Source organism: Prionailurus viverrinus, chromosome D1, assembly GCF_022837055.1.
Source record: "Prionailurus viverrinus isolate Anna chromosome D1, UM_Priviv_1.0, whole genome shotgun sequence".
In the NCBI taxonomy this organism is placed as follows: Eukaryota; Metazoa; Chordata; class Mammalia; order Carnivora; family Felidae; genus Prionailurus; species Prionailurus viverrinus.
The window spans coordinates 104,419,061-104,443,898 of NC_062570.1; the positions used below are offsets into that span (position 1 = coordinate 104,419,061).

Consider the following 24,838-nt stretch of genomic DNA (forward strand, 5'->3'; position numbering starts at 1 on the left):
CTTGGCCCAAACACTCCGTTTCTCCATCAAGAATCTAGTAACGGTATTTCTTCACATAACTAAGGAATTAGGCCCCCAACTTTCTTCACATCACTGGTTAGAGTAGTAATGACCGCTGAAGATGCACACTTTATTATTATTTTGCTTGAGTTTTAGAAATATTTTTCAACATTAAGTATCAGGTTTCCCATATTCACGTCAAATTTGCAACCATATTTCACTATGCCCTTTTAAGGTTTTCTGTTCATTTTCCATCCTGTTTTCTGTAGGCCCAAACTCTGGTGATCAAACAGAAAGCTAATTTTCAACCCCAATCAAGAGAACTCTGGAAAAGCTGTGATACGGTGAGTTCAAGTTCTGGCTCCATTCGTACAAGTGGTGCAAACTTGGGCAAGTCATATTCTAGTTAACGCACTACAGACCTCTAAAGTACCTATTGTGTCTCAGGCTCTGTGTTAGGCTCTAGGTGGTAACAAAGGGACAACACCTCAGTGAGGATAAAATGGGGCAGAGATTTGGCAAAGACTCTGGACTGCTCCACAGTGCTAGATATTCCCACAACCACGTAGGTCCGTTCCCTTTTAAATATTTCCCCCCTCCGCTACCGTTTTCAACGGACTTATTTTCCAAGTTTTCTTTTCTTTTGACAACTCTGCCTCCTGCATCTCAGCATCTCTCTCCATGTTTACATCAAGTCAGTTCATCTTGAACCCTTCCTATTGTGTATGTGTCCCCCAATGTCCAAAGACTCAGGATCACAGCACCACCTATCAACAGGCAGGTCTGTGACATACCTTGCCAGGCTACTTCTTCGCTAGGCTGTCCCCGAAGGAAAGGTTAGGCCAAAGGGCCATTCCACCCATCTTAAGCCTCCCAAACTTACACAAAGCAGGCATACAACTGCCTCCACGTCACAAGCAACTCCCAGCTGCACGCCCTTCAAAATCACAAAGATCCACTTAGCCAAATCACTGCTTTTTTCAATTGTAGAGGCTCTCAGGGATCACCTAGAGCAGCCCTTTCAGTCTACAAATCTAGAAACTTTATGTCCAGAGACTGGGAGTTGCTCAAGGTCATACAGTGAGTTAGCGGTCGGGTTAGACTGTCGCTAACTTGACTGTCGCTACATTCCCGGGATGGTCACCAAACCCACGTCTCCCCCCACTCGCCCAGAAGGAACTTCTGCTGGACACGCCCCCTCCCAACTCGGGGAGCCCTCTTTGGTAAACAGTCTTCGGCCCCAGAAAAGGGCAAGTCCGGGCACCCCCTGACCCGCTGGTTGCCAGTGCGCACGGGTATGTAACTGGAGGGGAGGTGGTTCCGGGTCCAGGGCGGGAAACGTGTTTCTAAGCTTTCCAGGGAGACTCTTCCTCAAGCCGGTGGGTGCGATGCTCTCCCCTCTGCGGCTCCTCCCGGGGTGGGGGTTGGGGAATGGTCTGGATACGGTACTTAACGGGCCCTCGCCACCCCAAAACAGAGGCCAACTCTCCCGGCGGCAACTGATAGGACAGTCCCGCCCCCTGGAGCCTGCTCACCACCCTCGGATTAAACCCGCGACCCCAGGCCCCAAGCGCTCTACTCGGTCCCGGCGGTCCCGCCGCCAGCCCCCTCCTCCTCCAGGGGCGCGGGGCGGACGCGCAGGGGGTGAGAGACGAAAAGGGGCGCAGGAGGGAGGGAGGGGTTACTTCCGGTCGCAAGAGCTCACCTCGTAGCGGAACATTCTTGGGGAGGGGGGGAGGGAGCGGGGAGGGGAGTGGGGGAGGGAGGGAAGAGGCGCTGACTCGCCGGGCTCCTCCGCGCGCGGGTCCTCCACCGGCTCGCGACCCCTGGCCGCCGCCGTACGCCGGAGCGTGCGTGGGAACGTGCACAGGCGCGCCTCGGGGAGGCCGGCCGCCCCGCTCGGCGCCCGGCGCGGCGGCTGCGCGGGGACAGATTTGGCGTCCCGCTTCCTAGTCTCAGCGGCGGGAAGGAGGTCCCGTGGAGAGCGACTGCGCACGCGCCACCCGTCGGGGGCTTCCTCGCGAGCCGGGCTCGCAGCTCCGCCCCCGGCTGCTTTCCGCCCGCCCCGCGCTCAGGTCCGAGTCACGAGTTTTCCGTCACCGACGGGGCGGAGAAAACCCCTGTGATTGTCACAGGATATGGCTTTGAAGAGTCCCCGGTTTAGCCCGAGCCGGGAGAAATGGAGGTTCCCGGGCTGTTTTTCTAACGACCAGCACGATCTTCGGGGCTAGGGTGGGGCGGGCGGTCCTCGCGATATGCCCTGTGCGCGGAGCGGAGGGGGAAAAGACCGAAAAGCCCGGGTCATCGAAGGGGGCTGAATTCGTCGCTGCTTTGAGGGCCCCGTCACCCGCTGCCTCCACAGCAGGTCAGGGCTGTGATTTATGAGTCTCGAGGTGATGACGGCGGCCGGTTTTTAAAAAGCGAAGGCATGTACCGGGAGGTTGAACCGGGGTGATATTTTTAGGCGCCAGGCGCCCCGGGCATGTGGAACAGGGGAGCCAGAAAGGGCAGCGGGGCCGTGGGTAGCAAGGTCACCGGGGCCGAGGAGCGCCAGCCTGGCTGCGCCGCCGAGGGACACCACCTCCTGCGCGGATCGAGCCCAAAAAGGAGTTTTGTCCAGATCATAAGCCGCGACACCCTGGTTCCCGGAGTCTGGTGGCTTGCCGCCTCTGCTGGCACCGCCCGGGCCCTGTCGGTCCGCCCGTTGACCCGTTGAGCTCGCGGAACTCTCTCGTTTCCCGTAAGGACTAAACTTGAACCGCGAAGAATTAATCCCTGTGCATTCCGCAACTCCTTTCTCCGCGTGTCTGAAAATGCAGTCTCGCCTAAGGAATGGCATACGGTCAATTAATTCCTCACTTGTTAGGGTGATTGGATTAATCAGAGCCTGAGTCCTGGACGCTTTGGGTTTGGAGACAAGAAGCTCTGGGTGGGAATTGGTGCTTTGTCACTCACTGGCTATCAGATTTAGGGCAAGTTACCTAAACATCTTTGAGCCTTAATTTCTTTGTAAAATGGGTTTAATGATACCTACCCCACTCGATAGTGGTTCAATGGCATGATGATGTTAATGCTACTGATAATGATTGAAATCTGTCTGGCACTCTGCTAGGTGCCATATATGGATTATCTCGTTAAATCCTTCCTATGGCCAACCCCATGAGGTATTTATTATTAATTATTATTATTATTTTCTCTATCTTACAGGTGAGGAACTTGAGGATTAGAGATGTTAAATAATTTGCCCCAAATCACCCAATGGCAAGTGGCAAAGCTGGCAGCTGGGGTCTCTCTGATTCCAAAAACCCAGTGTCTGAATCACCGTGATAATTTAACAAAAGCAAATGCTTACATGGGCCAGGCCTGAACCTTAAGGAAAAGGAGCAGACGGAGGATAGGATAAGTGGGTTTCAAGCACGCACTGAACATTGCTACAACACAGTACTAGGTAACAGCAAGTCTTAACGGTGACCAAAAGGAATTGGTACTATATAGACCAGGGGTTGGAAATGACTCTCTTGGCTGAACCAGGCCAGTTATCTACTGTTGTAAGTAAAGTTTTGTTGGAATAGTCACTTTCATTTATTTACATACTGTCTTTGGTTGCTTTAGGGCAACAAAGGCGGAGATGAGTACTTACAGTGGAGACCCATTTGGCCCGCAAAGCCTGCACGGTTTACTAACTGGCTCTTTACGGAAAACGTTGGCTGATCCTTGACGATGCAGATCATGTTTTCTGATCATTATGTTAGAAATCAGACATCAAGGGGCACCAGGGTGGCTCAGCTGGTTAAGCATCTGACTCGATTTACGCGCAGGTCAGGATCTCACAGTTTCCATTTCATGAGTTCAAGCCCCCACATGGGCTCTGCGATGACAGCTTTGAGCTTGCTTGAGATTGTCCCTCTCTCTGCCTCGCCCATGCCCACATTCTCTCGGTCTCTTTCAAAATAAATAAACTTGAAAAAAAATCAGACAAAAATAATACACCTCGGGGCACGTGGGTGGCTCAGTCGGTTAAACATCTGACTCTTGATTTCGGTTCAGGTCATGATCTCACAGTTCTTGAATTCGAGCCCGCATGGGGCTCTGTGCTGACAGTGCAGAGCCTGCTTAGGATCCTCGCTCTCTCTCAAAATAAATAGACTCAAAAAATTTAAAAATATACCTCTAGTTCATTCACTACTTAAGAAAATATGACAAGCAGAAAATATTTAGAACTTAATGATAAACATATAGCTTATCATGACTTTCAGGATATAGCTAAAGCAGTTTATATAAGAAAGTAGGAAAGCCTGAATATAAATGAATCGGGTAAGCTCAAAGAAAGTAGAAAAATAAGCAGTAATTAAAGAAACAGAAGACAAGGTGTCACTGAGATGATCACCAAAATTACCCATTTTTTTCCCCTCACATAACACCTATTTGTGAGGAGGATTAATGAGAGTTCCTTTAAGGGAATAATGCACTTTTTTTAGTTGTGTAATCCATTATTTTTTTAAATAAAAAATTGTTTTAATGTTTTTATTTTTGAGAGAGAGAATATGAGTGGGGGGCGGGGGCAGAAAGAGAGGGAGACACAGAATTTGAAGCTGGCTCCAGGGTCTGAGCCATCAGCAAAAGCCCAATGTGACATCATGAGCTGAAATTGGACACTTAACTGGCTGAGCCACCCAGGTGCCCCTAGATCCATTGTTAAGATGGGAGGGGTACAAGTTCCTTTCACAAGTGATTCTTCAGAAATAAGGTATGATGCCTCTAGAGAGTATCCCATAAGTGGATGAAAGAGAAGTCTCTCTTGCATGCTAGGTGGGTACAATAGGCTTTTGACAGGAGAGAGGACATCAATTAGACAAAGCCACAGAGTTTTCTTTAGCATTGTCTGTCCTCTCTCCAAAAGCTACAAATGACCCATTGTGGTATTTATAGGCTCTATATATTCTTTTTAAAAAAAATTATGGCAAAACAAAGTTTACTTTCTTGTGAGACTAGTTTTAGATGGTTTCAGTTTTCATTAAGTAACGCGCGACTCTAAATCAGTGGTTCTCCGCGTCCCGAAGAGGGCTTGTTAAAAAACGCCGACTGCTGGGCCTCATCCCCAAAGTTTCTGATCCAGTAGGTCTGAAGTAGGACTGGAGAATTTATAGCAAGTTCCCAGGTGATGCTGATGCCACTGGTTCTACTTTGAGAACCATGGCTTTAAGACATTAAACCTGAGTGCTTGGAAAGTGTCTCATAGAGAAGGAGAAAGTCATGGGCTGCCCAGAGGGTCATTGTTCATGTAGCCCACAAACTCTAGTACTATATTCCTTCTGGAGTGTTAGGAGAGAATCTGTTTACTGTTTTCAGCTTCTAGACGTTGTTTGCATTCCTTGGCTTGTTGCCTGTCTTCTGTTTTCAAAGCTGGCAGCCGAGCGTCTTTCAGACTCTCCCTCACACCCTCTCCGTCTGTTGTTACGTTTTTCTCTCCCACCCTCCTGCTTCCCTCTTACAAAGACTCCATGATAACAGTGGGGGCACCTGGATAATCCAGGATAATGTCCCCATCTGCAAAATCCCCTTTACCGCATAAAGTCAGATTCACAGGTTCTGAGCATCAGGACATGGACATCTCAGGGGGAGATGGGGCATTTTACAGCTTACCCCATGTGGTATGTGTGAACCATTGGAGTTATCTAAAATGGTTTTGGGGTAGCATAATGAGAAAACATTAAAATTTAAGTATGTCATATACTGCTGAAAGGTGAAAAATAGGAAGTTTCACTAGGTGAGAGCATGAAAGATCATTAAAAGAAGTATCAAGAATGAGAGAGAAAGCGCAGGCCCACCCTCCTGCCGTGGGTCCCTGCCTTGGCAGTCGGGGGGGGGGGGGTGCAGGGGACAGCTTAATGCTGACCAGGTCTTGACACTAAGGATGTGTTGTAGGCATATCTATCAGGTAGTAGTGATTGGCTGCCATGTAAAGATGGGGAAATATGGTAGCGTTCTGGGGTAGACCATGGCATTGGAAGATAAAAGCAGAAAGTCCGTTTTCTTGCACATTTGTCTGTTACTCAAGTGCTAAGAGGTGTGTGAGTTTACAGTCGCTTCCATCGTTTTCTTTTGATTCTTTGAGCATTGCAGGCCAGGGACGGGGGCACGGACAACTATTCCCCTTGTCATTTATGTACACAGCTCAGGAAAGGGATGACGAGTCCCTCCTTCCTGGGCCCTTAGCGAGAATAAGTGACAGAAGGCAGAAACGATGTATTTCCCATTAAGCATTTTATTCTTACCATATCATTTACTTCAGCACTTAAAAGTAATTGTTCAAACATTCTGAGTTCTTTCAATCATAAACCAATATAAAGAAAAGGATTTGCAGGGCCCCTGAGTGACTCAGTCAGTTAAGCGTCCGACTCTTGGTTTCGGCTCAGGTCATGATCTCACGGTTCGTGGGTTCGAGCCCCACATCAGGCTCTGCGCTGACAATGTGGTGCCTGCTTGGGATTCTCTCTCTCCCTCTCTCTTTGTTCCTCCTCTGTTTGTGCTATCTCTCTCTGTCAAAATGAATGAATGAATGAATGAATGAATGAATTGACAAAGTGAAAAATTGATTCTAGCTATTGGTTCATAGGAGATGTCTTCACACATTATACCTTGAAGGTCTTCAAGTACCCTTTATAATCCCCTTGCCTTGGTTTCTTGTAGTTCTCGTAGGGTCACCAGAACAGGGTTAGATGGCAACATCCCATTCAGAATATATCCTTGCCCATTTTACTAGTAACAGCTGGTGCTAAGGAACGGGGGCAGGGTGGAAGAGTACTAAGAGGGAGGGTAGGGAGGAAGAGAGGAAACCCTACGAAAGCTTAAAAAGCCTCTACAGCCCAACTCCCTGTCCAATACCTTGGTGTTCCCTGGTACGCCTAAGGCTCACTGGGAGTCAGCTTCTGGCATTAGCTGGACTTCCGTATTTCCCCATATCTAAGTGAGAGAGGATAAGTGAGGTTCTGGTTTCTGGCCTTCTCCCAGGGCCGTTGGGAAAAAGATTCTCAGGCTGTTCCCTGAGACTGCTGTACTGGAGGGACCTTGGCTGTATCTTTGGGCAAACCTTGCAAAAGGGAGAGAGGTTTGTTCAACAAAGTATAAAAATTAGTCAAATTCCATGAACACCATTAAGTCTTGAGGCATTAGGGGGCGCCTGGGTGGCTCAGTTGGTTGAGCATGCGACTTCAGCTCAGGTCATGACCTCCAGGTTGTGAGTTTGAGCCTTGCATCGGGCTGTCTGCTATCAGCACAGAACCTGCTTTGGATCCTCTGTCCCCCTCTCTCTCTGCCCCTCCTCTGTTCGTGCTCTCTCTCTCTCTCTTTCAAAAATAAACATTAAAAAAAAAGGTCTTGGGGGCACCTGGGTGGCTCCGTCGGTTAAGCATCTGACTTCGGCTCAGGTCATGATCTCACAGTTTGTGGGTTTGAGCCCTGCGTCAGGCTCTATGCTGACAGCTCAGAGCTTGGAGCCTGCTTCGGATTCTGTGTCTCCCTCTCTCTCTGCCCCTTCCCCACTCATGCTCTGTCTTTCATTCTCAAAAATAAATAACCATAAAAAAATGAAAAACAAAGGTCTTGAAGCATTTTATTAATTATACCCAAGGCTGATGTAAAATTCAATGATGTTTAAGAACTCAGGCATACTTTGGGTGCCTGGGCCATGATCTCATGGTTTGTGGGATTGAGCCCTTTACCCGGCTGTGCTGCTGACGGCACAAAGCCTGTTTGGGAGTCTCTCTCCTTCTCTCTGTACCACTCCCTGCCCCCCCCCCCCCCCCATGAAACAAATAAACTATAAAAAGAACTCAGGCACACTTGCTTCCCTCACCTATGAGCTGACAGTTAAGACGGGACAATTTTGATGGAAGAGGTGGATTATGTGTTTAACATAATAATTATTCTATCTCAATAGGAAAAGCAAACCCAAAAGAATACCGTCTACTTTATAAAGAAAGAATATCAGAACTGGTGGATGTTTTTCGAAACCACCACAACCTGTTTGAAGGTAAACTCCAAACCTTTTAATTGTAGCAAATTTCTGGAAAGATAAACAGATTCTAATGTTATTATGTAAATGATCATAAAATACCAGTGGTACAAATAAGGTAGTATCAGTACAGGAATACACAGACGAATTTATGGAACAGAGTAAGTGGCTGAGAAAAAGAACATACATGTGTGTTTACTATGTGATAAAGATAATAATTCACTGGGTTAAGGAAACATGATTTGAATTACACTGAAGCAATTGGTTATTTATTTTGAGATAAAAGTTAAAGCCTTATAGCACAGCATACAACAGCATACATTCCACAATGATAAATAAGTTCTATGTAAAATTTTATTTTATTTTTTATATTTTATTTTTTTATTTATTATTTATTTTATTTTATTTATTTTAATTTTATTATAAATAAATTTTATTTATTTTTCTTCAGCTTTCAACCAGTTGTTGAGAGTTTTATTTTTATTTATTTTTTTTTTGTAATGTAAAATTTTAAACATAAAGCAGCAAGGACAAAATATGGGTGAATATTTGTATGATTTCAGGATAGAATTTCAGAATTTATTTACTAAAAAAGTGGAAAAATCACAAAGCAAAAATCTGAATACTGAATTTTATAATAACGTGTATATATATATAGTATGTATGTAAAGCGTACATATAATATACATATAAAATCATTAATAAACTTTCAAAATATTGTATTACTTTCACATATTATAGGGAAAGCATTGACATAAAGCACAAAGACTAAGAAATAGATCTTAGGGGTCTGGGTGGCTCAGTCGGTTAAGTATCCTACATTGGCTCAGGTCATAATCTCATGGTTCATGGGTTCGAGCCCCACATTGGGCTCTGTGCTGACAGTGTGGAGCCTGCTTGGAATTTTCTGTCTCCCTCTCTCTGCCTGTCCCCTAATTATGCTCTCTCTCTCAAAGTAAATAAATAAACTTAAAAAAATAGAAGAGTTTTCTTTAAAAAGGATCTTAAAATTCTTTAAGCATCTTAGAAAACCCACAAAAATTTAAATAGATATAAAATATATAAAAAGGTCAATTTAATTAATAAATGTAAACAAGATTAATTGTAAAACTACCAATTGACAATAGGAAGGGGCACCTGGGTGGCTCAGTCAGTTAAGCATCTGACTTCGGCTCAGGTTCTGATCTCATGGTTCGTGAGTTCTAGCACCACATCAGGCTCTGTACTGACAGCTCAGAGCCTGGAGCCTGCTTCCATCTGTCTCCCCCTCTCTCAGGTTTCTTTTAATTGGTGGCACTAGAAATGATTTTTAACTTTTTCTACTTTTATATGTTTTTCAATTTTTATAAAATGGATGTGTATTATATTTAAAAATGGAAACATGTAATTTTAAAAGTAGAACCATAATGGGGTGCCTGGGTGGCTCAGTAGGTTAAGCATCCAACTCTTGATTTTGGCTTAGGTCATTCATGATGTCACGGTTTGTGAGTTGGAGCGCCGTGTCGGGTTCTGCACCGATAGAGCAAAACCTGCTTGGGATTCTCTGTCTCCCTCTCTCTCTGCCCCTCCCCTGCTCATTCTCTCTCTCTCTCTCTCAAAACGTAAATAAACAAACAAAAAAGTAGAACCATAACAAGACAGACTGGTAAGAACAGAGAAAAGAAGTTCTCCTACCAGTTCTGCCAAATCACCATTAGTGCCTTGGCCCCTTCTTGAAATTTCCCATTCTGAATGGGGTGAAGATATTATTTGTAATTTTGAAATATCACCAATTATACTTTTTAAAATGGCAATACATTCCAGATATTTATGTATTCTATTTTTATAACTTCTCAACACTGATGAGTCTCACAATAAACATTACCTGAGGGATGCCTGGGTGGCTCAGCCGGTTACGCATCTGGACTCTTAATTTTGGCTCAGTCATGATCTCAGGGTTCGTGAGTTTGAGCCCTGCACTGACAGTACAGAGCCTGCTCGGGATTTTCTCTTTCTGCCGTTCCCCCACCCGCGCTCACACTCTCTCAAAATAAATAAATAAACTTAAAAAAAATATTTCTCAACACTCAGACAATAGAAAGGAGAAAAATAAGACTTTATGAGTGGAAACTTGAAGAATTATTAGTGTTTTTAGAGGCAACCTCTGTTATTCTACAAGTATTTATGGAATGCTGGTATATGCAAATCTCAGTATATAGCTTTGTGCAGGTAATAACAAAGAACTAAGAATATTCTTTGCCATCACTTGAAGGAATTCACCAGTTCAATAAATATGTACTGAGTATCTACTTTAGCTGTTTTAGGCACTGGGGATGGACCAGTGAACAAAACAAAACAAAACAAAACAAAAACTACTCTCTCTTATTTAAATGATAATGTCTTACTTTCACCAACTTACACTATAGTTGGGAGCTAGGAAAAGGAACTGGGTCCTGAGGAAGTAGGTAAATCCGTTCCCCAAATGTTTAGTCATCTAGTTCCCGAGTTTATCGTTTTCTGAATAATTATTTCCTGTTGTTTATTTGAGCCCAGAAATTCCCACATTTCCTAGTTCAGTAAATGTCTTTTCACTACTTAGTGCCTTTCAGCAACTTGTTCCTCCTACTATAGATCAAGGCATTCAAGACAGGGGTGACAAAGGTGTAGACAACAGACACCCATTTCTGGGTTATAGCTAGAGCTGGGGCATAAATACATAAGGCTACAGGAGCCATACTGGAGGAGAGCCATGGTCAGATGAGAGGAAAAGGTGGAGAAGCCCTTGCACCATGCCTCTGCAGAGCAGATCTTCAAAATGGCACCCACAATGAAGATGTATGAGATGGAGATCAGGGAACAGGGAATGGTAAGCATGATGACACTGACAATGAAGATCATGGCTTCTTGTATTCAAGTGTCTCCACAGGCCAACTGTATGATCAGAGTACATCACAGTAGAAGTGAGTGATTCTGTTGTGGCCACAAAATGGCAGGGAGGAAATCAGAGCTGTTGGTTGTATGGCTAGAGTGAAACCAAGGACCAGGGCTCCCATAACCAATTAGGCACACAGCTACCATCGCATGCTGAGGGTGTAATGCAGGGAATCCTGAATAGCTACAAACCGATCATAAGCCATGATCCCAAGAGGAAACAGTCAGCACTGCCCAGGAAGACAAAGAAAACATCTATGTGCCACAGTCAGTGAAAGAGATGGGCATTCTCCCCATGGTCAGGAGGTTGACCAAAGGGAGAGGGGCAACAAGTGGAAGAGTAAAAGATCTCCAGAACTGCCAGATTAGCCAGAAAGAAAGACATGGGAATGTGGAGTGAACGTTCCACCCAGATAGTGAGAAAGACTGTGGTATTACCAATGAGACTGCCAATATACATTAGCAGGAAAGTTACAAAAACATTTGTATCTCCAGGATGGGTGAAAATGGGTGAAAGTGGAACTGGATCTCTATGGTTTAGTTTTCATCCCCCATAAAAGTGGCACATCAGGTTTTCTAGGACAAAAGAAAAATTATGTTAGGAAAGAAAGTGCTTTGTGCTTTAGGATCAAGGTAATGATGCTGGGTTAGCACCTATAGCTTTAATAATCTTGAAGATAGGTTTATGCTGGGCGGGTCGCTCTCTGTCTATTCTTGTTTGTGTTTGCCAGCTCACATTTTAAAGACTTGGCTCAGGTTAACTATAAAACTTATCACTATGAATAAGAGTCGAGTTAGTTTGCCCCATGTGGCATCTGGGCTCGGGACTTTGACTTCACTTTTGTTTTGCAAGAAGCAGCTGAATTAATAACCCCTGAGCCTCTGAACATACATGTCGCCTAGCAAGAATATGCTGGCCATCAAATATGAAGTCATTATGATCTTGAGTCCAAGTCCTACAATATACATTGGGATCACATTGTCCCATATAAAGGATGCTCCATTGTTCTCTAAAGGGTTATCTTCCTAGATAGAAAAAGAGGTCAGCGTGTGCCAATTCGGTAGCAATAAGCATGATGGCTCCATCACTGGTTTGTGGTTGCAGAAAAAACTCAGCCTCTTAGTGCACTGGCCCTCAACTGTACACCCCCATGCCTTTTATAAACTCTGTGTTTTTAACCAAGAACCAAGAGAAGTACAGCAGTTTTAGAAACAGGATCGATATGGACATCTCGCTTTGGAAAGTTTATAAAAATTCTCCCCCCATGACAATTGGACAATGGCCACGTTCTTGCAAATGGTAGAGAAAGTATCAAGCACAATATCTTGTATACCTCTCTAAAACAAACTTTTATTCTATTTGTGTGATCATTTGTTTATGAATGTCATATTTATCATAGATATAAGCTCTTTGGCTGGATAAGAGCTATATCTTATTCCTTCCCCTCTAATGCGTCGTATGGTGACCAATAAATGTTTGTTGAATGGATAAACAAGTGAATAAGTTTTTCACAACCTGGGTAGGTTTTCATTTAGGCAGAGCACATAGTCTTGTAAAGAGATGGAGAATACCCATCTCTTTCACTGACAGAACCACTCACTTCTTAAGTGTTCATGGAAGGAAAGCATTCCTCTTACAAGCCTGGTACAGCTTAGTTGCTTCATGTTTAGAAAACATGGTCACTGAAAATTTGCCCATCGTATTAGTACTTATATTTTGACTTCAAATAATTCAGTGCTCAAATCTCAAAACTGTTTTCCTGTATGAGGGAAAGAATCTTCTCTCTCTATCTCCCTGAATCTCTCTTTGAAGATTAGGCTGATGTGCATTTCTGGTCTGGGCATTGCCCTGCCCTGGGGCTCACCACTAAGCGTGACTAAGCACTGAAGGTAGAGTTTCCTCTAGACTGTTGGGAGTAGATTGGGCTAGAATAGACTTTCAAAAAGAAACTAGAACATTTAAAACAGCTGGGGTCTTGTTTCAGCTGCTTTGGAGCTACTCCCACACCCGTAGACACACCCTCTACTCAATAGTCACCACCCACAGTCACCCAAACTCCCAGGGTTTTGTAAATTACTGCTTAGATCTGGGTCAGGCTCATTCCTCCAGGAAAGGTTAGACATTTACCAAAGGGGTAAGATTTGAAGGGCCTTATAAAGACCCATATTCATAAAATGAATTTCTTCCTTGTAAAGTGAAAAATTAACCCAGCTGAAATGAAAACGTGAGCTAAGATGGATGAGGATGGGTAAATTAAGAGGGCCAGTTAGAATACTGTTCCATCAGTCTAGCACCTTACCTGATTTTATTTGCTTGCATTGGCTCAACTTCCCTTTCGGGCCCTGGAGGGGAGGAACACTTTAGAGCACTGTGCATGTGGGAAGAGAAGAGTGACGTAACCCGGGCATAAGACTTAAAGAATGACGAGATGTCTTATAGCAAGTCAGGGACAATTTGTTATAGCCTACTCTATGCTTTTTCAATGTATTTATGTTCCACTGTCTCACTTAATTGCCTTAAAATGTTCAGCAGGTAGGAAGGTAGCTATTAATACCTCCATCTTCAGGCTGAGACACTGAAAGGGTAATTAACTGATCCATTATCCTGCAGTGATTTAGAGATGGAAGACAGGTTAGCATTTAGATCTCCTTGTACCTATCAATGATTACATAAATCTTAGCTTGATTCTTGTCACAGGACCATGAACCAGCTGTGATCTTGCCCCTGACACTCCCAGTGAACTCAGAACAAATCAGCAAATGGCTTTTCACAGGGTAAGGCTCATATATATATATATATATATATATATATATATATATATATATATAAATGACCTTAAGGACTGTTCAGGACTTCTAGCTAATTCCATGAATCTACAAGATGTCTGTGGTTGGGGTACTTTAAAAATACTACTAATTCAAACAAAGTTTGGTGAGACTCAGCTTAGCCTCTAAGGAGGTCAGATTATCAGAATTAAAGCTGTGGTTACAGGCACCAAAAGCATCAACCTCTGGTTCCTAAAAACACAGTCATGGGGCGCCTGGGTGGCGCAGTCGGTTAAGCGTCCGACTTCAGCCAGGTCACGATCTCACGGTCCGTGAGTTCAAGCCCCGCGTCAGGCTCTGGGCTGATGGCTCAGAGCCTGGAGCCTGTTTCCCATTCTGTGTCTCCCTCTCTCTCTGCCCCTCCCCCGTTCATGCTCTGTCTCTCTCTGTCCCAAAAATAAATAAACGTTGAAAAAAAAATAATAAAAAATAAAATAAAAACACAGTCATACTGATTGGTCCACAGAGTTGGCAATGAAGCCTAGCAAAGTTAAGAATTTGAATACTGGGCTTGAGCAGACCGGAGACTATCAACCCGCCTCTGCTCTTTACCATCTATGTGACCTTGAAAAGCTTATCTCTGTGCACCTCACTTCCTTTGTCTTCAAAGTGCAAATAATATTAACATCTATTCCAGGGGCACCTCAGTGGCTCAGTCGATGAACTTCCGACTCTTGATTTTGGCTCAGGTCATGGGTTCGAGGGGATTCTCTCGCTCTCTTCCTCTCTCCCTCTGACCCACTTGTGGGTGCATTCTCTCTCTCTCTCTCTCTCTCACAAAAAAAGCTGATTAAAAAAATCTTAAAAATATATTAACATCTATTCCAGACAGTTATTGTAAAGATAAGATGGGGGAATGAATAAAGTGATTGTACAGTATCTGGTGGAGGTGTCATTCCAGGCTAGCTATTACCATAATTGATTTTTGAACAGCTATACTAATGACCCTTTCTGAATCTTGCCATAGACAACACGAGTTCTTATTCTGATATAATAGTATATAAAATCTTTGATGATAGTTTTTTCCTGCTTTTAGTTCTTTGTGAACAATACATGTCTTCCTGTATCTGATTACCTCCACAGGACAAAGTATGTTGCTGTGACATTGTTATTACTACAGTTTGGCCCAGGACAGTCTAGTCCTGTGAGGGAATCCACCGACTCCAAAGGTATTTTTTTTTTTCTTTAAAATGTATTTGAGCAAAAGAGAGAGAGAGAGAGAGAGAGAAGAGGAGAGGGGTGGGGGGGGTGGGGGAGAAGGAGAGGAAGAGAGAGAGAGAGAGAGAGAGAGAGAGAGAGAGAATCCTAACCAGGCAACATGCTCAGCACAGAGCCTGATGGAGGGTTCAATCCCAGGACCCTGGGATCATGACCTGAGCCAAAATCAAGAATTGGGTGCTCAACCAGCTAAGCCGCCCAGGTGCCCCAATATAAAGGTATTTCTAATTTCATCTGAATTTTCCAGTGTATCTTGACCTTTCTGGATTTTAATGATTATGATCGGTGACTTAGGCTGTTTATATTATATTTTCTCTTATTTCACATTACCAAGAAGAAGGGGTTTATGACTCTTCTATCTCATGCATACCATTGTACATCCAGCACCTATCATGGTACCAGAATACAGGAGATAACGTAACACTGAAGGCAAGCATGAATGAATGAAGGATTTCTTACTTGTATATATGAGAGAAAGGGAGAACATCTAGCTTAGTCTGGGATGTTTTGAGGTTCTTGTAAGGAGCAGCTCAATGTAGAGCCTTATTATAATTCTCCTAAAATGAGGATAAAATAAAAAATAGTAGGAAATTTACCTAGAATATTTTGAATCTTGGAGCCAGAATCCAAAGAATTTCCACCTGATTCCTTAGGACCGTATAGATTTGTGTTAAATAATGGGATAAAGAGTTAGCGTATTTACCCACAACATGGTCATTGCCATTCTTTTTTTTTTTTTTTTAAAGTTTATTCATTTATTATTTCTGACGGAGAGAGCGCAAGCATGCACACACCAGTCGGGGAGGGGCAGAGAGAGAGAGAGAGAGAGAGAGAGAGAGAGAGAAATTGATAGAATCCAAAGCAGGCTCCAGGCTCTGAGCTGTCAGCACAGAGCCCAACGCAAGGCTTGAACCCACAAATCGTGAGATCACGACCTGAGGTCACACTCAACCCACTGAGCCACCCAGGTGCCCCTAGTCATCGCCATTCTTGTGACTAGATGCATAGCCCCTCAGTTCTCTTCATTTTGAAGTCGATGAGGTTTTTTGGGGGTGATAGTGGGGTTCACGGGGTCCAGAGGCGTCACCCAAGAAAGAATTCTTGAAGACATCTTTGGTGCAAAAAGGTGATTTTATTGAAGCACGGGGACAGGACCTGTGGGCAGAAAGAGCTGCCCCGGGACCTTGAGGAAAGACTGGTTATATACTATGGGATTGGGGGAGGTAAAGTCCTGGGGAAGTTGCCAGGGAGATTTTCATATGCTAAAGAAGGCTCCCAGGATTTAGGAGGCCTATTGTCAAGCTAAGGTTGTTTCTCCCTCTAGCAAAGCATTAGCATTAAGACAGGAGTTTCAGGAGAAACCTTTTACTCTGCCAGCCTCAAGTATTTGTCAATGTGCTGCAGGTGATATGGAAATGGGGAAATTGAGTTGTATCTGCCATTTCCTTCTGCCTTTGTTTCCCCCATCACTATGGAGAGGTGATGGAGACTTAGGTCCTGCAGGACTCTGATCTCTATCAGTTAACCATTTGTTTACCCCTTTCCTTTGTTCTTGGGCAGCTGGCAGCCGGAGTGCCCGAGGAATACCACACATATCCCACCTGGTGGAGGGTGGAAGGGTGGGGACGGTCAGCTGGCCTTATGCTCCCTCATCAGTTGTCAGATGTTTTTCTGCTCTGAACCCAAAATGGAAATTGTCCAATGCATGGTAAAACTGTTTTGGTCCCCTCCGTCTGTCTTCACTTGGACTAAATTGTGAGAACAAGGATCCATGATAAATAGTAGGTCTACAAGCCACTGGTTATCTGGGAAGAAAGTCAAAAGTTAGGTCAGAATTTTCCTGGTGCTGCCAGTCTTCCTGTATATACGAGGCTTTTGCAGATGTTACGAAAGCTAGAGCCAGAGCCAGAATATTTATTATTCTAAGGGATAATTAGAATTGTTTTGTTATTATCAAGAACTCTGGGGGCGTATCTCCTTTACTATAAAAAGTATCTTCACAGTTGGCACAGAGGTAGGGAATCTGACGCCCTACAAGGCAGCTAAGGGAGATGTTGCAGTTGGCTGAGAACTTACCTTCCTCTGTGAAGGAAGAGCTATCTTCAAATCCAAGTGTTATTTCTGAAGACTTCCCTCAATCCTCAAGCCTTTACAACTTCTGCAGAGGTCTCTGGGACCAACGTCCTGGGTGTCCCTATATCTCTGCCCACAAACAAGTGCTAGCTCCTGGAACACACCTTGTCACTGCTGCTCCTTTCCAGAAGTCAGACTCACCTCCAGGTTTTTTTGTCATGGCACAGTGCCTCTTTAGCAGTCTCCCATCTTGCCATGTTTTTCGTTGAAATGAAGCATTCATGCCTGGGAGACTGGTTCCTAGGTTCCTAGGACGATTTCACAGTCCCTGAGTAAAGTTTCATCTCCAACAATGCTTTATAGCCCTTGGAAACTGAAAGCAAGAAAAACAAACAACCTTTATCAGCCACTGTTTAGTAGCTTTTCAAGAGTAGATTTACATTTCATTGGTAGTTTGCCTGGATGAAGACATCTCCTTACTCTGTGGTTTTAAAAATAGTTCATGGATGGGGGTGCCTGGGTGGTTCAGTCAGTTAAGCATCTGACTTCCAGCTCAGGTCATGATCTCAGAATTTGAACCCCTGCATCTCTGCTGTCAGCAGGGAGCCAGCTTGGGATCCTCTGCCTCCCTCTTTCCCAGCCCCTCCCCCCTCTCAAAAATAAACATCAAAAAAAAATAGTTCTTGGATGTTATTTTCTTTTTTTTTTCTTTCTTTTTTTTTTTGGATGTTATTTTCAATGATAGTGTCTTTAAGCCAAAAAACAACAATCAGAATAGTCTTTCTTCTGGAGTAAGATCACTGGTGTTATTTTCATAAAGAAAAGAAGTCTAGATCAAGAGTTGAGAAATTGAGTCAAACATCTGATTATTATTATTTTGTATTGAAGTATAATTAACAAACAGCATTACGTCAGTTTCAGGGGTACAACATATTGATTCGACAATTCTGTACATTACTCAGTGCTCGCTACAGTAAGGACAGCTACCATCTGTCACCATGCAACATTGTTACAGTATTATTGACTATATTCTCTATGCCGTACTTTTCATCTCTGAAACACTTGATTATTTTGAGGCAAGCGCCTTGAAAGTTTGTAAGGTGAAGGCGAAATCTTGGATTAACAGCATATTTCATTGCTGTTCATATATTCTGACTCTGTGTAGGCATACCTCTAGGCTTTATCTTTAAACTTCTGAAATCAGTATTATTTCTTCTCTCAAAAATTGGTTTGGTATCACTACCACCATAAGGGGATGGCACCATTATTATTATTTTTTATAGTTTTATATTTTGCATTAAACAAATTTTTTTAACATTTATTTATTTTTGAGACAGAGAGTGAACAGGGGGAGGGTCAGAGAGAGGGAGACACAGAATCTGAAACAGGCTCCAGGCTCTGAGCTGTCAACACAGAGCCCGACACAGGGCTCGAACTCACGGACCGCGAGATCATGACCTGAGCCGAAGTCAGACGCTTAACTGACTGAGCCACCCAGGTGCCCCGATAGTACCATTATTTTCAAGAGACTTGAAATTTTTCTTTACTAAAGACAGGGAAAGTTGGAGAAAAAGAGGTAGATTTGAAAACATACTCATTTAAAAATAATGTAAAGTATATGTAAACTATGCATATAGCACAATATGTAATGTTGTAAGTGCTCTTGCATTATTACCCTTTTATTCTTACACTATCTTGTGAGGTTGAGATGATCATTCTATTTCCCATTTTACAGATGGGTCAGTAGAAGCTCACCCAGGCTAAGTAATGGTTAGTGCTTGAGCTATGGCTAAAATCCAGAGATCATGGCGTAAAGTCCTTTTTCTTTTATTATATTAGGCTGACTTTAGTCTGCCTTCTTGTGGCTAGGATGATTGTTACTACTAGTTATTAATGAAGCTTTTGGTTTAATTTTATTAGAACTTCTTTCTAGTAACCTTTTCTTTTTCTACCCTTTGCCTTTTTTAAATTTTATTTCTGTTGATCCTATAACCTTTAGAAAAAGATCATTTTCATGGTCACTTGGCTTATAAAGCTTCTTTGAATTACAAAAAAAGTGTTTCTTTTTCAAGTTAATAACTTAAGCTCAGCACATTATTTGTTTTTCAGTCACAATTAGAACAAACATGAATTCTGTATAAAGTATACAGGTCAGGGGCACCTGGGTGGCTCAGTTGGTTGAGGGACCGACTTCAGCTCAGGTCATGATCTCATGGTTTGTGAGTTCGAGCCCCGCGTCAGGCTCTGTGCTGACAGCTCAGAGCCTGGAGCCTGCTTCGGATTCTGTGTCTCCCTCTCTCTTTGCCCCTCTCCCACTCATGCTCTGTCTCTCTGTGTCTCAGAAAAAAAAAAAAATGTTTAAAAAGTATACAGGTCAAAGTATTGAAGTTAAATAACAGAAAAACTGAATCTTTTTTTATAAAGTTTATTTATTTAGACAGAGACAGAGCACGTGAGGAGGGGAGGGGCAGAGAGAGGAGAAAGAAAGAATCCCAAGTAGGCTCTGTTATGCCCAGAATTCGTGATCCCCAAAGACCACTAGGGAGCTGAGTCCGATGCAAAAGCAAAGAGCCTTTATTCGAGCTAGCTCGAGCTCAATCCCCTACATGCACCGACGCAGCGGTGAGATACCGGGGAGAGAGCTCGAGTTTCAAAAGGACAAAGGTTTTATTGGGGCCTGGGGGCAGTTGGTGAGGTAATGGCTATGGCCTCAGCCGATTGGCTGGGGAGGGGTCCTGGGGAAGGGTCCGGCAGGTGAGGGAGGGTTTACTCAAGGGGAGGAGGTGTGGTCAAGGTGAAGGACACAGAACAAGATGGAGTCGAGGGAAGGATGTGTGGTCAAGGTGAAGGACACAGAACAAGATGGAGTCGGCTGGCGTAGGCCCGCCCTTTCAGCTCCAAACTGCACTGTCAGCACGGAGCCCGATGCAGGGCTGGAACTCACAAACCATAAGATCATGACCTGAGCCTATATCAAGGTCGGATGCTTAACCGACTGAGCCACCCAGGCACCCCTGTAAAAACTGAATTTTTTTTTTTTTTTTAATTTTTTTTTTTTCAACGTTTATTTATTTTTTGGGGGACAGAGAGAGACAGAGCATGAACGGGGGAGGGGCAGAGAGAGAGGGAGACACAGAATCGGAAACAGGCTCCAGGCTCCGAGCCATCAGCCCAGAGCCTGACGCGGGGCTCGAACTCACGGACCGCGAGATCGTGACCTGGCTGAAGTCGGACGCTTAACCGACTGCGCCACCCAGGCGCCCCTAAACTGAATTTTTAATTACAGTAAATAGGAACTAAAAGTTAGTAAATTTAACTGATAGTTAAATAGGAACTGAAAAACTGAATTTTTAATTACAGTAAATAGGAACTGAATTTTTAATTACAGTAAATAGGAACTGAACTAATTTCTGAATTGTTAATTAATTAATTAATTCTAATTGGAGTGTAGTTGACGTATATTAGTTTCAGGTGTGGGATGTAATGATTTGATTGTTACATATGTTACAAAATGCTCATCATGATAAGTGTCACCGTACAAACTTATTGCAATATTATTGACCGTATTTCCTATGTTGTGCTTTTCATCCCCATGACTTATTTATTTTATAACTGAAGTTTGTACCTCTTAATACCCTTGGAAGACCAGGGATCAATGCTGTAGAAGAGACAAAGATGAACATGTCACAGTACTGTAAGGATTAGAACAACCTAAAAATTGGAAAGTAACTATGTTTTAGGCAAATTGGACAGATCAGGGTTAAGAATTAGACTCCCTGGAGCCCAGAACCACTGAAGCTGCCAGGAGAAAGAAAAGTTTAGGCTACTGTAGAATTGCCAAAAGCCATAAAGAATGAATACTATGTTTTTCTCCAGGAGACCAGGGACCAGGGACCAGGGAACAGCTGTAGCAGAACTTAGGTGAAGACTGAGGCCACCATAGATGGCCCTGGAGTTCATCTCTGAACCAAAATAAGACACATTTTGGGGGGAGTGGCTAAGAGTATCTCCAAATGTAAGCATCCTGCCAATCCTGATATATCTCATGATAGAGAAGAAACTTCGTGCAAGTCTATTTTTTGACTTCCAAAGGAGATTAAAAAAAGCAACTGAGCTTGGAAACTCCACAAGTTGTATCTACCAAGTCAATATGTGGCTAGAGTTTATTTACCATAATATAAGAAATATAAACTCTATAAAACCTCTACCCTTTTTATTTTAGCTTTGAGAACAGGAAACTTGAAGATATAGGGACCTTTAGGAGAACAACAACAACAACAACAACAACAACAACAACAGCTTTATTTTGTGAGATCCCAGGATGTAAAACAAAAACCAGCAAGAAGAAGTTATGGAGAGAGAGCTTTTAGTTCTATAAAAAAGGAATATCTTCGTTGGTTCTGGCTCTGGGTAAAATGGAGTCAGCATAATCTATCCTGTCCCTCCCACTGAATTCAGCTCTAAAACATGGACAGAAAGCAAGGAACAGCCAATTGAGGTCTCTGAAAAGCAAATAGTAACAAGTAGTTTGGGAAAGAAGGCCAGAATTAGAAGTACAATTGAACTGGTAGTTGGTTTGCCTCTTTTTGTTCCTTCTCCTGCACCTCCTAGCCTGGACTCAAGGCAGCCTGAAACCCAGAAGTGGGCATTGGCATGGATAGAAAAGGCTCTAAGAGGAACCATCTAGTTCAGACTGAGAAAGGGGTCTCCTGCTGGTGACAATGGCAGTAGTGAGACCCACAGGCACCTAAAACTCAGGGGGAAGTTACCTTTGTCTACAGTCAAAGAACTTGTTGTCTCTAAAAGGTAGGGTGAACCCCTGTTGGGTTTTTTCTCTCCTGTGTTCCTGCTCTTTGGGCTCAGACCTGGGTGCAGCCCAGAGAAACTCCCTTCAGAGTAGGTAAATAAAGCCTCAGCCTTCTGACCAAATAGAAGAACACAGGGAACTGGAAAGTACCAGGCAGATTTTGCAGAGGGAGGAGCTCTGGAAAGTGACCTGATAAAGTTGTTTATGAATTCCTGGGCTCACCCCTGAGTCAGAAATGGGTGGAAAGGATTCCAAACAGCATACTAAAGACTTTGAGAGCAAAACTAAGAGATAAACCACTTTCCAAGTGCCAGACTGGCCACTGGGTAGAACACATGTGGAACATATCTGAATATCACAGCAGAGGCTTTGAAAATGGAACTGACATTGAAATCACAACATAAAAAGGGAGTGGTGGTTGTGGTAAAAGAGTTTCCAACACGTTGAATACAACAACCAGAGAAATTACTGAGCCCAGTGTTGATAATAACCCTGTCAACTCTAGTATCCTATAGAGAACGAGGGTGGGGAATAGATGGTAAAGATTTGGGGACCACTGTGAAATGTTGATCCCTTCCCAACTGGACTACTTTCTAGAGCAGTGGATCTTAAGCTTTATTACGTATTGGAATCACATGGAAGGCTTGTTAAAAACTCAGATTGCTGGACCCCACCTTCTCCTACTTCTGGTTACATAGATCTGGGGTAGGGCCTGAGAGTCTGCCTTTGTAATGGGTTCGTAGATGCGGATGCTCCTGGTCCTGGGACCTGCACTTTGAGGCTCACTGTCATAAAGTAGCATGGCAGTGGAGCTAACTTGGTTTCAAGTGCATACAATTAATTGGAATAACTGAGAAGCTAGCCAGGATCCTCTGTGACTTCACATTTTTGTCTAGCAATTGTGTGTTAGCTCATTCTTTTTTCTTCTCTTTCTGTAGCAACTATTGTGTTAGCTATTAAAAAAAAAATACATAATTTTCCTGGCCTCCAGGAACAACAAGAACTCCTCTTTATTTGCTTTGCCCTCCCTCTTCCTCTTTCCCTTTCTTCTCCTCCCTCTCTCCCTACTTTTGCTCCCTCCTTGTTTTGGCTACAATAACAAAACATGGTTGGAATTTTCATCAGAACAATGGGAATTCTCATCAGAATGATGACTCAGAAGAAGCCCCAGAATTTTTCCTTCAGTTGTTCCTCACAAGTTATTGCCACATAGGACACTGGATTCCATTGCTCATAGATACTCTAATGCCTTTTGGCTCATTTTGTGGTTGGCCACCTATTCCTGAGTTTTCCAGGTGAATAATGGATTTACCAATGGGATTCAATGCTTCATTTACAATCTTGGTGAACTGAACATGCAGGGTATATACATAAAGATAGAGCAATCTCTAGAAAATCAAACTAAAAGCCTTTTTATTTGCAATGAAGCCCACCGCCTTAACACTGGATGTTCCTACTGTAATTTTATGGTCTTTGGGATTTGCGCAGAAACAGACAGAACCCAAGAAAGGTAACAGAGTAACCAGTTTTACCAAGCCCTGGAAAAATAGGAAAGGATCTTTTTGAATGTCAAGAGAAAAAACAAAAACTGTATTTACAGTCTTTCTGATATCAAGAAATAAAGAATGAGTTTGTTTTAATTCTTTTCATAATTTTCCTTTTTAGAAAAATATCCACAAATAAAATGGTTCAGTCTCCCTATATAAACAGCATCATACCATTATAACTGAATTTAATGATCCGAAGTAGTAGAGAAGCTTTATGTCCAAAAAAAAGTCCTTTATTTGTATTATTGAAAAACTGGAAATATCTAAAATGTTCAATTTTGGGGGGATTGTTTGACTCTCTGTATTAAATAGCTATTGCTGCAAAAATGTCGTATAACAAACGAATCCCAAACCTAGTGACTTACGAGTTTTTAATTATTGTCTCGTAGTTTTACTTGTTTATACAGGGATTGTGTGTCAGCTGTGACAGCTCTGCTTCGGGCTGCAGGTTGGCTAAGTGTGGATCCAGGCTTTAGACTGTGTTCAGGTCTGCCACACATGTCTTGTTTTGGGATTGAAGGGTCAACTGCTTCCTGGGGCATGCTGTTCCCACTGTGATACAGGAAGGTGAGGAGATTAGTCAAACTAGGCAGTCAGGTCTGAAATCTACGCACTATCATGCCCACTAAAATTTCATTGGTCAGAGAGAGTCATGTGACCAAGGCCAATAATGTCAAAGGAGCCAGCCAATTTACTCTGCCACTGCAAGGTTATGTGGCAGAGGGAGAGAGGAAAGAATTGGAAACAACAGTCTGAACCTACTACACTATTGCAGTCACATGATGAGATGTTTTTCTTTTTTAAAAAACTTGGTATTGTGGATAATGTCAAAATACCAAAATATCTAGAACAGTACAGTGAACCCCCATGTATATCTGTTATTCAGCTTCAACAATTATTGACCTAGCTACCTTTCTTTCATTTATATTTCCATTCACCACCTTGATTGGAATATTTTACCTCCTGGATATCATACACTTTAGGACCTATCTCTGAGATAATTTTTTAAAAAAACATAGCCACAATCCCTTGAACAAATACTTTTTAAGAACATTATAGAAATAAAAATCTTAGAAGAGAGCATAGGCAGTAATTTCTCTGACATTGGCTGTAGTTAGCATTTTTCTAGATATGTCTCCTAAGGCAAGGGAAACAAAGGCAAAAATAAACTATTGGGACTACATCAAAATAAAAAACTTCTGCACAGAAAAGGAAACAATCAACAAAACAAAAAGGCAACCTACTGAATGGGAGAAGATATTTGCAAATGACATATCCCATAAGGGGTTAGTATCCAAAATATAAAGAACTTATACAACTCAACACACACACACACACACACACACACACACACACACACACACACACAATTAAAAATGAGCAGAAGACATGAACAGACATTTCCCCAAAGAAAACATACAGACGGCCAAAAGACACATGAAA

The 24,838-nt window shown here is 43.0% G+C and overlaps 2 protein-coding genes across 4 annotated transcripts in view; one reads left to right on the plus strand and one right to left on the minus strand.

The window, feature by feature from the left end:
- PATL1 (PAT1 homolog 1, processing body mRNA decay factor) overlaps window positions 1–1,995 on the minus strand; it is a 32,494-nt gene extending 30,499 nt beyond the window's left edge. The window contains exon 1 of one of the 3 annotated variants that reach the window (XM_047878254.1): window positions 1,706–1,995. Coding sequence is in view for 1 of the 3 variants with exons in the window: in XM_047878253.1 (XP_047734209.1) it covers window positions 1,706–1,720 (15 nt within the window). In the remaining 2 variants the exon portion in view is untranslated. Of the gene's footprint in view, window positions 1–883; window positions 1,284–1,705 lie in introns of those variants that run through there. The other 2 variants (XM_047878253.1, XM_047878256.1) reach the window with 2 other exon arrangements.
- LOC125146586 (olfactory receptor 10V1-like) overlaps window positions 1,339–24,838 on the plus strand; it is a 59,706-nt gene continuing 36,206 nt past the window's right edge. The window contains exons 1-4 of the mRNA XM_047823284.1: window positions 1,339–1,379; window positions 7,940–8,032; window positions 13,623–13,699; window positions 14,834–14,919. Coding sequence (XP_047679240.1) covers window positions 8,000–8,032; window positions 13,623–13,699; window positions 14,834–14,919 — 196 coding nt within the window. The 5' untranslated portion in view covers window positions 1,339–1,379; window positions 7,940–7,999. The remainder of the gene's footprint in view (window positions 1,380–7,939; window positions 8,033–13,622; window positions 13,700–14,833; window positions 14,920–24,838) is intronic.